Raw genomic sequence first — 13,437 nt, forward strand, 5'->3', positions numbered from 1 at the left:
TGGAGGGGTATACAAACGCCTATATAGATGAGATTAAAGTCGTAAATTTACAAGAAAAAAAAAAGTATATTCTCTGAGATTTTAAAGTCACACATTTGCAAGAAAACACTCAAGTTGTCAAGGAACCACATCGCTTGACCTTGCCAGGTTGGATCAACCTCACTGGCGCAGCCTGTAATGCGTTACTTGTCTAGCTTTATTGCGCCACCAACCAGTAGTTAGTGATTGGAAGAATATTCAAGTTTTCTCATAAATGTGTTAGTTTTGTCTCATGAATGCATTACTTTAATCTCAGAGTTTTTTTCTCTGGATATTAAACCCCTCCCCCAGCTCTGTATATATTTTGTTAACCGACAATGGCCCTAATATGGTATCAAATATAGTAGGTTAATAGTATGTTAATCTGCAGTGTGTGATGGAACAAGTATGGTTAGTTCAACTTCAACTACAAGGGAAAGACTTGCAAGATGGAGGGGGAAGATAAAAAAGACTTTGTAGTGATTTAAAAAAAAATTCTCGTTAAATTCCAATGAAACTTTACTCATTCTATCAAACAAATCAATCAGAGATTTGAAAGAAAAAAATGTGTGTGTGTTGTGTGTTATATATACATCTGTTATTGATATCCTATTGCAAACAAATATTATATTGATCTGTTATTAAAAAAAGATTCCTCATGGTGTGTGGCTCACTGTGTTTCTACTCAAACTTCCCACTTTCTAGGGGCCCTAGGTGGTTTTTGTTGTTGTGGTTGTTGTTGTTGTTGGGGGCCCCGCATCTAGGATATGGGGTTAAAGCTTTTATCATTTATGCTTTTGTTCTTCTTGATGGTTAATGTTTGATGCCATTCTGTATACTATGCAAACCTAAATATAGAATGGAAAAGTACTTGATTGGGCCAATTCCAACAGCTCTTTACATCTCAATTATCAGACAAAGTAGGCTACCATATTTACTTTACTTTTACTTTTACGTAGATTTAAACAACAGACACAGCATTAAAAGAAAATTGTATTCCAACCATAAATCACTCACGACTCAGTAAGTTCACAGTACTGTCAATTTTAGACACATCAGCCAATCAAATTGTTGTATTTGAGGCGGACGTAATCGAAGGTCTTCTCCAGCCAAAGCTCATCCATATGGGCTGTCCCCCACCATTCACCCACTTAAAATAAACGTTTGATCAGTTGTTGATTGTTAATTAATTTTCTTAGGTATTTAAAAGTAGTTAAGCCTTTTTACTTTCAGTTTTATGTTTCTAAGTTGCAAAACAACAATTAGGTTTGTAACTGGAAGTCCTGCCCTGTATTAGAAAGAACCAATCACCTTGTTGGAAACAGCATACATGAACATTCTGTTTATTTCCACCGTTACCATAGCAATAAGCTTAGCTATAGTACATTTGGTGTATTTAGGGTGAGCAAGTCAACACTAAGAATAAAGTACTTTTTAGCCTCATTTGAGCAGTTGAGAAAAACATTTTCACAACGTTTATGTCAGATTTAAATTCAAATTCACGTGATGTACTTTAAATATCGGTTTGACCTTTTCATGAGATATGAGCCTGATCTTGTTTGCCAGAAATACAAGACATTGATGGCTGCCAAATGGTGAGACTTGCCTATTTGAACTTGAACAGATCTCATGTAATTAGCTCAACTTTTTTTCCCTACACTTACGCTAGTAGAGGTTTCATGTGGGGCAGAGGACACCATCATTTCCCCCTTGTAAATCTGTGGTGAGATATGGAACTGCAGCGACCCCTAACAGACAACCGTTGGGGCAGAAAAAGTCTACCCCTATTGCTGTTAACATCATGCAACACAATGGTAGACCTACAATATTAATAATATTCCACACTAGGCCTATGGATGTAATAGTCTTGGCGTGCACCATCCAACAACATAGTTTCTTAACTCAATCAAATGGCTGCAAATTCAAGAAAGGAACCACAGTGATGTCTATTTTAATATTCCATTATACTGTAGTTTTAGATAAAACTACACGGAGAGAAGCCCTCTGCCTGCTGCAGGCAACAGGACACAAATGCTAAAGTTTGCTCACAAGCCATCAGTCAATAGCGCTGCTAGCTAGCTACGGCTCTTGCACACCAGCCATCTCGGACTTGCACTGTAAGCCCCTCGTGTCGACTCATCCCGGTCACAATGTACTGTTTACTCCTGCCAGCCATGGCGAATCCGATCTTAATTGTGTTTGGAAAGAGTAGGCAGGGCACTCTTAAGCTGTGCTGCTGTGTGTTGGTGCTCAATGATTTAATTGTCAATGATTGATAGTGTTCGTATACGTTTTTGTGTGCTACTGGGGAAGTAGCCTGTGTGTGCTGGTAGTAAGGAAAGGACAATAACAGTGGGGGACCGTCGGGGCCTGCTGAGAGTTCTATGTAGGCCTAAAGATTATCAAAATTAAGGTTCCAGCTTTCCAGCTCTTGTTCCTGTGTTAGCTCGGAGGATGAGGAGGCTTTTTACAAACTGTTCAAAACTGCTGGCGCAGGGAATTTGATTACTGACACTGATGGTTGATTTTAGAAAAGGCAGTCGTTTTCAGAAATTCAGCGAATTCAGCAACCTATTTCTCTGGTCACGAGCCGCTACTGGTCGTCTGAACTGCAGGCCTGGTATCTACGTAATGCCTCTCTGGGTTTGTTGATGTAATGTGACGGTAATGCTAGCAACCTGAGATGGACACGGTTAGTAATGCACTTCACTGGGGCAGTTCAGCTCGCCTACAACATGTTTGGCTGCTGTTGACCAATAAACAATTGAAGGGATGTATCTTGTCTTGTCCAGTTGCTATGATAATAAGCTTCTTTGGCTGTAGGCCGTTACTTCAGTCAAAATAGAGCAGGTTATGAAATAAAATGCATCAAAACGACCTAGTTAGCAACAGTATTAAACCATGCCTTTCTAATTTCCTTTGTCACAAAAACAATTCTCAGGGGGCGATACCCCCGAATCTCTCTGAACTGGTCTTTACTCCCACAAAAGATAACTCATCATTAAACACCTAAAACATTGTCTCCCACTGGATGCTACATGCAAAGAGAAATACCTGAGCGAAAGATATACATAAATGATAGCACGTGGGGGCCCCCTAGTTCGCCTATGCCACAGGCCAGTCCTGTTTGCAGATAATTGAACCACTCCCCCCTAAGTAATGTGGCAATTTGTGAAACACAAGGTGAATGCTTGATATTGTTTTCATTTAGGTTAGGATAAGAATAAAATGCCAGAAAAAATGGCATGTGTTGCTTTCTCTGTACCACACTTGTATATGATCCTCTATTCAGCCATGTCAGCATTGCAGCTCAGAGGAAAGTGAAATACTCTATTTCTCTTATTCAGGATTCTTACTTGTATTTGTTTTGACAACAGTGTGGCATGATTGTATTTTAGGCGATACCTTATTCTCACAGCTTGGTGAGCAATGACTGTCTGAAGTTTCAAATTGTGAAACATAATTTACATAACCATATTGTCATAACTAGAAAAGCTAACCAACAAAAGAAATGGAAAACAAATATTACATTGCCATTCTGTTATCCTTTAGTTTCTTTGATTTAACAAAAAGGGGTTGGATGGTATGTATACAGCAGAAATAGGATCACTGGGATTTTCTAAAAAAAAAAACATGTCAGTCATTCTGTCTTTGACCATCCTTATGGCACACCATCAGTATGTCACCATTATATTTTGAAAAACATTATTTCTGGAAAACATAACCAGCTGAGACCAAACTACCATAGTATAGTACACAGCAAACGACAAATCAGTCCCACTGTAGTGCTCATATTGCATTTATTATACAACAGTATGCATAACAAACAGGATGGCTCCATAGTTTCCATAGTCTGTTCTGAAACCCATCTACAATGAGGGTATCTATAATCTGTGAGTACTCTGTACAGGTATGGAGATGCAATGGTGCACAGTCCAATTTCAATGGTGGGATTTGGATGTGTCAGTAGTAATGTTGTCACTAAACAACACTGATGGCCTACAGTAACAGCCTATATCTTGTTTATATCTTGTCATATCTCCTAAAGGAAGGTTATCAGATTACAAGATATTACAGTGAAAGAGGGATAGACTGCTTCAGACAGACATAATTGTAGTACATGGCCAGAGAGATTATACATGAAATGTATGTATTAGGCTATATTGTACCTCATGTATTTTATAATTGTGATGTTTATTTTAGGCCAGCTTTTGTTTTAGTTAATTTAAAAGACATATAATTTCCACATACCATATTTAAAATGTAGTTTGGACATAGTTATTTATCTGATTTTAAGTTTACCACACTTCAACACTTTAAATGCCATTGTTATGGAAACTGAGTAAATTTGATAAAGTGCCTTAAAAATATATTATTTAGTAACTTTAGATACAGCGGGAATTGTTTTCCTGCGAGCTGTTGGTATGGCAACACATTTACTGAGGGCTCTTGTTAGCGCCTGCTGAAGCTCCTTGTTCCTCAAGCTGTAAATTATGGGGTTGAGAGCAGGAGTGAGAACAGAATACACCACTGCCACAATCATGCGTGCGTCAGGAGAGAACGTGGCCACGCGGTACGAGACGTACACACACGTGGCCGACACGTACGAGATGCAGACCACTATCAGGTGAGAAACACACGTGGTGAAAGCCTTGAGCCTCTCCGCCCGGCCCATGTGGTACACGGCTTTGCCTATGCTAATGTAAGAGGCCAGGATGAGGGAAAACGTGCCGAGGAGGATGACAAGGGCTGTGGAGAGAGACACAATGTTGTTCACAATCGTGCTACCACAGGCTAGCCTCACCACAGATGAGTGGTCACAGAGGACGTGCTTCACCCTGTTGGGTCCACAGAAGTCTAGCCGGATAACGAGGCAAACTGCTGGAAAGACCAATCCATAGCCGAAGCACCATGCTGCAAACACCAGGAGAATACATAGCCGTTTGGTCATAATAGTGGTGTAGCGAAGTGGTTTACAAATGGCTACATAGCGGTCAAAAGCCATGGCTGTCAGGATACCCCGGCAAGATGACCCCATGGAGAGGAAAAAGTACATCTGCAATATGCAACCAGTTTTGGAGATTGTGTGTTCCTCTTTTAGTAAACCTGACAGCAAGTTGGGTATGGATATTGTTGCGTACACCATGTCTGAGAAAGAGAGGTTATGAAGAAAGAAATACATAGGAGATTTAAGCTTAGGGTCTGTTCTCACTAGATATATAATCATACTATTGCCACATAAAACCACAACATAAATGGTGAAAAAAACACCAAACATGAGCATTTTTTTCTCCTGCAGTCCTTCTATGATGAAGAATGTGACTGGACCAGAGACGTTCATGTTCCAGAAGATGTAATAAGCCCCTATGTGAAAAAATAAACATCAGACAGAAAGCTGTTAAGGTGACCATCAGTTTCTAAGAGAGTACAATTTCAGGTAAACTGACTTAGAGTGTCATGGGGAGATATGTCTCTCCAGTGAGGTAAATACATTGGTACTAAAGGCATTAAGCTCCACATGACATTGAAGCGGATTGTTAACTGCAGTGAAATACCATACACCAGAATGTTTCAGCAATTGCCCCGGTGCAGGGGATTCTCTTAGTAACACAATAACTTAAGTAAGACAATTATTGGTAAGACAATACATATTTAACAGACAGTTTAAATTCACAAACAAAAAAGGACAATGTGTGTTTTCACGCCCTACCTGTTCCCAATGTTTAGCCGTCCAACACGGACAGGGTGAAGGAGACACTGTCTTAAATACAGTCTGGGACACTTTGGAGAATTCGGCTTACATCATTTCAGAAATTTTTCAAGTAACAATTTGCCTTATTATAATTACTCTGCAGAACTTACAATTCTCCCCAATTAGGAATAGATCACATTGAGACCATTAATTAAAACCACTGGTGTTTTTAATTGCTTCCAAAATGTATACCTCTCTAGTGTACAATTAGCAACGATAATTTCACAAAACAAAGATGCTAATTGAACAGCAAACACAAACATCAGAGGTCCAGTGCTCGTGGCCTCTATGTCAAGATTCAGCTATCATGATACGGCAAGAAAATATCCATCTGTGACATTTTACTATCACGTCTTTAATGTGTGTTTTCAATATTCTTCAGGTGGCTGGAAGTCTGAGAAACTGACTTACTGCTGCAACCAAAATGTTTCAAATTCCCTAAACCCTCTAGACATTCTGGTGGTGTGGATGTTATTGGTAATATACAAAAATAATAAATAAGTGGTGTATTTTTTAAGGTTTGAGGATTTTGAGTTCCTAAAGGTGACTCTACAAATAGTAATATTTTCAAGATTTCAAGTGAGGACAGAGGTGCAGACCGAAGTTCCACAATAGATTGTTGTTTATTCTGATAACAAAATCAAACAGGCTCAACTTATGAGTGTGTAAAAAAAAAGAGTCCAAAATAGCAGGCCCCTATGTGAGTGTCCCAAACTAAGCCAGGGTCAAAAGCGGAATAAAGGTATGCAAAGAGCAAGGTACTCAAGAACAAGGTACTCAAGATGATGGAGATAATTTCCAAACACTGTTAATGACTTAAGAATATAATAATCAAGTGCCTTGTATTATTAATTACCTTATATGAATCATATACTTATGTAAGCAGGAACATGGCTTTTCTGTGTTTCTGCGTGTGTGTAACTTAGATTATTAGGTGCCACTTAGTCTGCATATGTACAAGAGCATGTTTAGACCAGATGTGATAAGAAGGGTCGAACTGTGCTTCTTCCGACCTTGCAAAACTTCCATCCTTGCCTCGGACGTCAGAAATCCACCACGTGGTTATCCCTGCTGAACGCTCAACTTCTGTCTATATAAACCTTGTGCAATGTGTTTGTCATGGCTTCACTTTCAGCCTTGTGCTGGGAGTGAGCCCGATTGCAATTGTTGTTTGTCTAATACATATACTTACTGTATATGCAGCTCCGGAGTCCTGAGGTAACTAGGGTGAATTTTCACCTATCACAAGACAAGTGGTCTGACAACGGAAAACTGAACATACAGGGCTTAAATAGGTCCAAGGCAAATGCAGACCTGATTGTAACGAGGGAATAGGGCACAGGTGAAAATTCAATTCAATTCAATTTTATTTATATAGCACCAAAACAATAAAGGGGGGGGGGGGGGGGGGGGGTAAATACCCTTACAGCAAGCAAAATGGCGACAAGAGCAGGTAAAAACTCCCTGTTAATCAGGAAGAAACCTTAAGCAGAACCACGGCACATAAGGAGGGACCCATCTGCTTGAGCCTGGACATAATCAGGAAGTGATACACCCCATGACCATGAAGACAACAAAAACACGTGATCAGAAAAAACAAAAGCACATGGCAGGACATGATACAAGGAGCACAGTAGTAAAAAGACATAGTAGTAACAAGAATTTTGTTCAGTCCCTGTGGGCCTATTGCTATTATAAATCACTGACTAGTCAGTAAGGCTACATGATTTTGTGTCTGTGGTTATTCTGTAATGACAGTTATAAATCCAATCTGTGATAGTCTATGTATGTATGCAAGTTAGGCCAATAGGCCTATGTGTCATTCTGAAGTCATTCTGTCACTTAAATATGTATTCTATAATCATTTGCTCTCATCATTTGACTTTGGTTGATGTTTTTTCATTAGGTTGTCCTTATGACACATGAATGTCTAGAGTTAAGGGGGGTGAATAACGTTGGTTGCAAATGTAGCTATGGAGTCTGAAGAGATTAACCTGATTACAATTAGATTAGGTTTATTTGATTTTAAATAAGCAGCCAAAGTATCATACTAGAGGGAGGATACCTTTTGCAAATCCTGCTTTTTGGAATTTGACCATTGATAGATACTATTTTTATTTTATACTAGGTTATAATAGTTTTCCAATTTCTATTTTGATAATATGTTTGTGTTTAATCTGAATTTCCATTTAGTTCACCAGTGATTTAGTTCAGCAGTGGTTTCATTAGTTTCAGCATATTATAGTTTCAGTTGTAGTTATAGCAATTGTAGTTAAGGATAAAAGTTGTAAAGTATTAGAGCAGCATGAAAAATAGTCTGCTTATCAGTGTTAATTTTGGCAGCTTTTTTAGATTTAGTCTTAGTCTTAGTCTTTAGACGAAAATGCATATTAGTTTTAGTCACTTTTAGTCATTTTTATCCTGCTTAGTTTTAGTCTAGTTTTCGTCGACGAAAACTCAGAACATTTTAGTCTAGTTTTAGTCGACGAAGTCTCATTACATTTTAGTCTAGTTTTAGTCACATTAAACTAAAAATTAAGTCCATCTTATAGTCACATTAAACTCCTTTCCATCCCTTCTCAGGCCCGGGGACCCCTTGTGTTGTGTCTACAACTGCATAATAGTCAAGCTTGCAGTACGTAAACTGTGGATGCAATTAGTCTCTAAGATACAGATCTCCCATGCCTACAGCTGAATTCCAATGAATTCAATGTAAATAATAATTTTAAGGCAATACTTAATTAACAGTATTATCATTAAAATATAAGAGAATATCAAGTCTAGATTTTGAAGATTTAAATGATCTGATAACACAATACAACTACTATGCCTACCTGGCCTTAGTTAAATCAACCACATATCCTCCATATGAATTGCTGTGCAATCTGATAACCAACATACAGTATTTAGCTAGACGGATAGTTTGAGAGTTGAAAGTAGTGCTAATAACAATTGCATAAATAGACAAGGATATGTAAACCAATCACATATTCATTTATTTTTCTTGATTAATGTCATGCGTGGCCTGTCCTATAGTCCATTCAGCAATGTGTTTACTAGCTAGTTATCGATAGCTAGTATAACTTAGCTATGCTACCTCATAGTTAGCCAATGTTAGCTAGCTAAAAGTTTTGGAACTCATTTGCCAAGCCAAACGGGAGGTTTCAATCGAAAATGACTAGCTAGTTATCCAAGCTGACACAACCTATACACTCGACTGCCCCTTTGAAGTTAACTTAACGTTGGCTAATATATTCGAATAACTAGTTAACATTAGCTAATTATCATTGACAGTTACTAGCTAATTTACCTTGGCATAAATGGCAGGGTTGTCTTGTGCGCTTTCAGGTGCCTCTTGTTGTGTTCTTCCCATCTATTTTGAAGCCACGCGGTTTCTCTCCGGTTATTGCGGTGCATTGTGTTTTATTTTCTGTCAAGTTATAATTTAAGACTGTCCAGATATCTATTCTTATTTGTCTTCCAGTACCGAGTGCTTGAACTTCAGCCATCATAACGTTAAGCCATAGGGCGTCACTTGCATGTCTGGCCATCTCAGGGAGTGGAGGAGGGATAGATACAGGACCGGGCAACATTCAACCAATGATGTGCATACAAGTTTGGAAAAAAAAAACAATTGTGACTTAGTCAACCACCAACATTTTCGTCTCGTCTCGTCTCGTCAACGAAAGTTAAAATAGATTTAGTCATAGTTTTTATTTATAAAGATCCGTTTTCGTCACGTCTTAGTCTCGTCTTAGTCACGGGAAAAAGGTCGTTAACGAATATTTTTCGTCATAGTTTTCGTCAACGAAATTAACACTGCTGCTTATCACTGAAGATATCAACTGTCACAATGTTTTAGACTGAAAGCCTGTTGAAATGCAGTCTATGATTCGGTTTCGCTTTTGCAAAAGGTTGCTGCTATTTTTGCTCAACAGCCAATCAAATTGCACCCTTCCCTTCCATATTCCTGAGGCTTGGATTGTTTATGGTTCAGTACAAGCCACTTATGTTTGTTTCCCATTTACAAAGCCGAACTGGTCCAAGCCGAGCGAACACCAGAAGTCGTACATTGAACGCACAAGTCTGTGAGAAGCAATTTGCTGCCAGCTAGCTAACTTGCTAGCACTGAACCAAATGACAGAGGGCTAGCATCTACGGATTTTAAATGCATTTTGAAAGAAAGAATGAACATTGATCAGATAAATAGGCCTAGAGCAAATGTGTTTCTTGGTAGCTAGTTCATTATATGCAACAACAGTAATCAAGCCCTGGTTTTACACGCTCTCGTCTTTATGAATACTCACCAGAGCAAATCATGTTACTAGAACCAGTGACACCCTTGAATGAATTCGATGTCCACCATCTTGAAATGATAACGACAATTATTTGTGTTTTTTCTTGTTTTATTTGTATTCGTTTTCTTAGCAATCATTCAGCAACTAATTTAATATAGATTTAGTTTGACATTTTCTTAGGGATAATGATTTTAGTTCAGTTTAAGAGAAATGTCTCAAGACCATTAGTCTAAGTTTTAGTTCTAGTTTACAATAATAACCCTGCTTTTCATATCGTGTTAAACTTATGTAACCACATCTTATGAGGTCAACCAACAACAAAAAAACAATCAAATGAAAAACAACTAAAACAATGTCATGCTGTTGAAACTAGTCCCCCCATTATTTTGCCCACAATTACAGTTCCTTAATCACACAAAGAGCAGCTTTGATTTTAAAAAAAAACTCATGGAGATAAGAAAACCTTATGTGTAAAAACAAAAAATATGTTAAAGGAGAAAAGAGGTGGATTGTGTTCCTACAAAACAAAAAAATACTGTGATTCATATTGAACACATGATGAATAATAATTAGTTTGACCAAGTTCATGACACACAATAGGTATGCAAGACATTTTATTTCACAGACATTACCATTGAACTATAGAAATAACAGACAAAAAAAAAATGAAATCCCTCTGAAGTGCTCAAATAGTATGACTATCATACTGTACAATTCTACATTTGTTACACAACACAACCTCTTAGACATAATGTGCCGCTTTCCCCGATCCACACAAGTGGTATGAGATAAAAACATTAAAGACAGATGAGGATAGACTGCTGCACACAGACAGAGGCTAAGTATGTGTTTAGTGAGATTATACATGAACTGAATGTACTTTACTGTGTCTAATATATTCCAATATTCTAATATCATATCATGTACATTATAATCCACTTATAAGACACTTCATATAATAATAACAAACATACAATAATACACATAAAATGTATTTTAGTAGAATTGTTATATTCATGGGTATGACTACAAGTAGTTAACAACACCTTAACATATTAGAGGTCACTAATTAAGGAAACGGAGTCAGCCTGATACGATATTTAGACACTGTCAAGATAAAGAAGGTATTGTTTTCCTGTGTGAGCTCGGTACGGCAACACATTTACCCAGGATCCTCATCAGGGCCTCCCTAAGCTCCTTGTTCCTTAAGCTGTAAATGATGGGGTTGAGAAAAGGCGTTAGAACAGAATACAGCACTGCTATAGTCATGCGTGTGTCGGGGGAGAATGTGGCCACGCGGTACGAGACGTACACACACGTGGCCGACACATACGAGATGCAGACCACTATCAGGTGCGAAGCACACGTGGTGAAAGCCTTGATCCTCTCAGCCCGGCCCATGCAGTGCACTGCCTTGCCTATGCACACATAGGAGGCCAGGATGAGAGAGAATGTGCCAAGGAGAACAAACGATGGTGAGAGACACAGTGCTGTTCACTCTTGTGTCGGTGCAGGCTAGCCTCACCACAGACGAGTGGTCACAGAAGCAGTGCTTCACCCTGTTTGGTCCGCAGAAGGGTAGCTGGACGGCCAGGGAGAGGGCTGGCAGGACGGCCGTAAACCCAAAGCTCCATGCAGCCACCACCAGGAGGATGCGCACCTGCTTCGTCATAATAGTCATGTAGCGAAGTGGGATACAAATGGCTACATAGCGGTCAAAAGCCATGACTGTCAGGATAGAGCGACCAGTCACAGCCATAGAGAGGAAAAAGTACATCTGCAAAATGCAACCAGTTTTAGAGATGGTGTGTTCCTCTTTTAGTAAACCTGACAGCATGTTAGGCATGGTTACTGTCGTGTACACCATGTCTGAGAAAGAGAGGTTATGAAGAAAGAAATACATAGGAGATTTAAGCCTAGGGTCTGTTCTCACTAGATATATAATCATACTATTGCCACATAAAACCACAGCATAAATGGTGAAAAAAACACCAAACATGAGCAGTTTCTTCTCCTGCAGTCCTTCTATGATGAAAAATGTGACTGGACCAGAGACGTTCATGTTGCCAGAACATTCATTAATACCTGTTCTGGAAAAAGGCAGAGAACTGTTAATATGACCACAATTTGTTTAAAAGAGTATAGCTCCAAAATAACTGTTAATATGACCACAGTTTGTTAAAAGGAGTATAATAAAACAACTTAATGCAGAGCTGAAAAGGAAGATCTGTACCAGTATCTCAAGTAAAACAGAGCATGCATTAATGCATTGATATGTAAGACATTTAACTCCTCAAGACCTTTCAATTAGACATATTGTTTAGTTTCTGTTTAGATCATGAGAAAGTAGGCATTGATTGTGTTAGCATATATTCTAATTTAATACAAATAAATCTCAGAATAAATAGATATCAGCACATGAAAACAACATTTCAAGGCACAATATATTTTTTCTTTTTCTTTTCAAATCTGATGAACCAATGAATACCATCAATAAAACAGGGAAATGCTTATGTAGATCAGTTACCTGCGCCCAGCTTCAAGCCGTCCACCACACACACTATCAAGGCAAACGCTGTCTTAAATACAGTTCAGGACACTTAGGAGAATTCAAATGACATCATTTCAGAAATGTTTAATACAGCGAGGTATTAAAAGTTTTGCCGCATTATAATGAATCTCAAGAACCAACAATTCCTCCCAGTTAGGACTAGGTCATAGAGAGACCAATCATTAGACCCACATGTGTGTTTTAATTGCTTCCAAGATGTAGGCCTCTCTTGTGTACAATTACCAATGATAACTCTGTAATTTTACAAAGCAAAGTTACTAATTGAACAGCAAACAATGGCCCTCATTCTCGAACATTTTCTGAAGTTTCTTCTGAAATGTTTCTTACGGGCTTCGGAAAAACAACGTAAGCAAAAGACATCCGCCAAATTCATGCACGCTTGAAAATGCGGTCCTACGCAGCAGAAGTTTTCTGGGCTGTGCTCCCCCGGAAGAGTTTTCTTAAATTGAAAGCGCGTTCTCGTGCTCCTGAATTTGCATACATACACGCCCTGCCAGCTCCTTATAAGGGCACGCAACCGTAGTGACGTGTGCAGTCGGAATCGACCGAATCTACACGAAAGCAACTCGTAAACGAGTCATGTCAAAGCGGTTTCGTGTACATTACATTTAGTCATTTAGCAGACACTTTTGTCCAAAGCGACGTACAAGGGATAGAACAGTCAAGCTACGAGAAATAGAGACCTAGTGTAACAATAAATACTACTTTACATAAGAAATAGAAAAACGAAATAGGAAATAAAAACGAAGTGCAGGAATGTAACTGCTATAAGTGCAAGTTAAGCACTAGTCGAAGTG

General features: G+C 38.6%; 1 protein-coding gene and 1 pseudogene across 1 annotated transcript; both read right to left on the reverse strand.

The window, feature by feature from the left end:
* Nucleotides 1-4,390: 4,390 nt before the first annotated feature.
* Nucleotides 4,391-5,359, reverse strand: LOC105908220 (olfactory receptor 6N1-like). Its single transcript, XM_031580574.1, has one exon. It carries the CDS (start codon nt 5,357-5,359, stop codon nt 4,391-4,393), a length of 969 nt encoding a protein of 322 aa, XP_031436434.1.
* Nucleotides 5,360-11,178: 5,819 nt separating this feature from the next.
* LOC116217874 lies at nt 11,179-12,130 on the reverse strand (annotated as a pseudogene).
* Between the last annotated feature and the right edge of the window lie 1,307 nt (nt 12,131-13,437).

This window comes from Clupea harengus, chromosome 14 (genome assembly GCF_900700415.2).
Source record: "Clupea harengus chromosome 14, Ch_v2.0.2, whole genome shotgun sequence".
In the NCBI taxonomy this organism is placed as follows: domain Eukaryota; kingdom Metazoa; phylum Chordata; class Actinopteri; order Clupeiformes; family Clupeidae; genus Clupea; species Clupea harengus.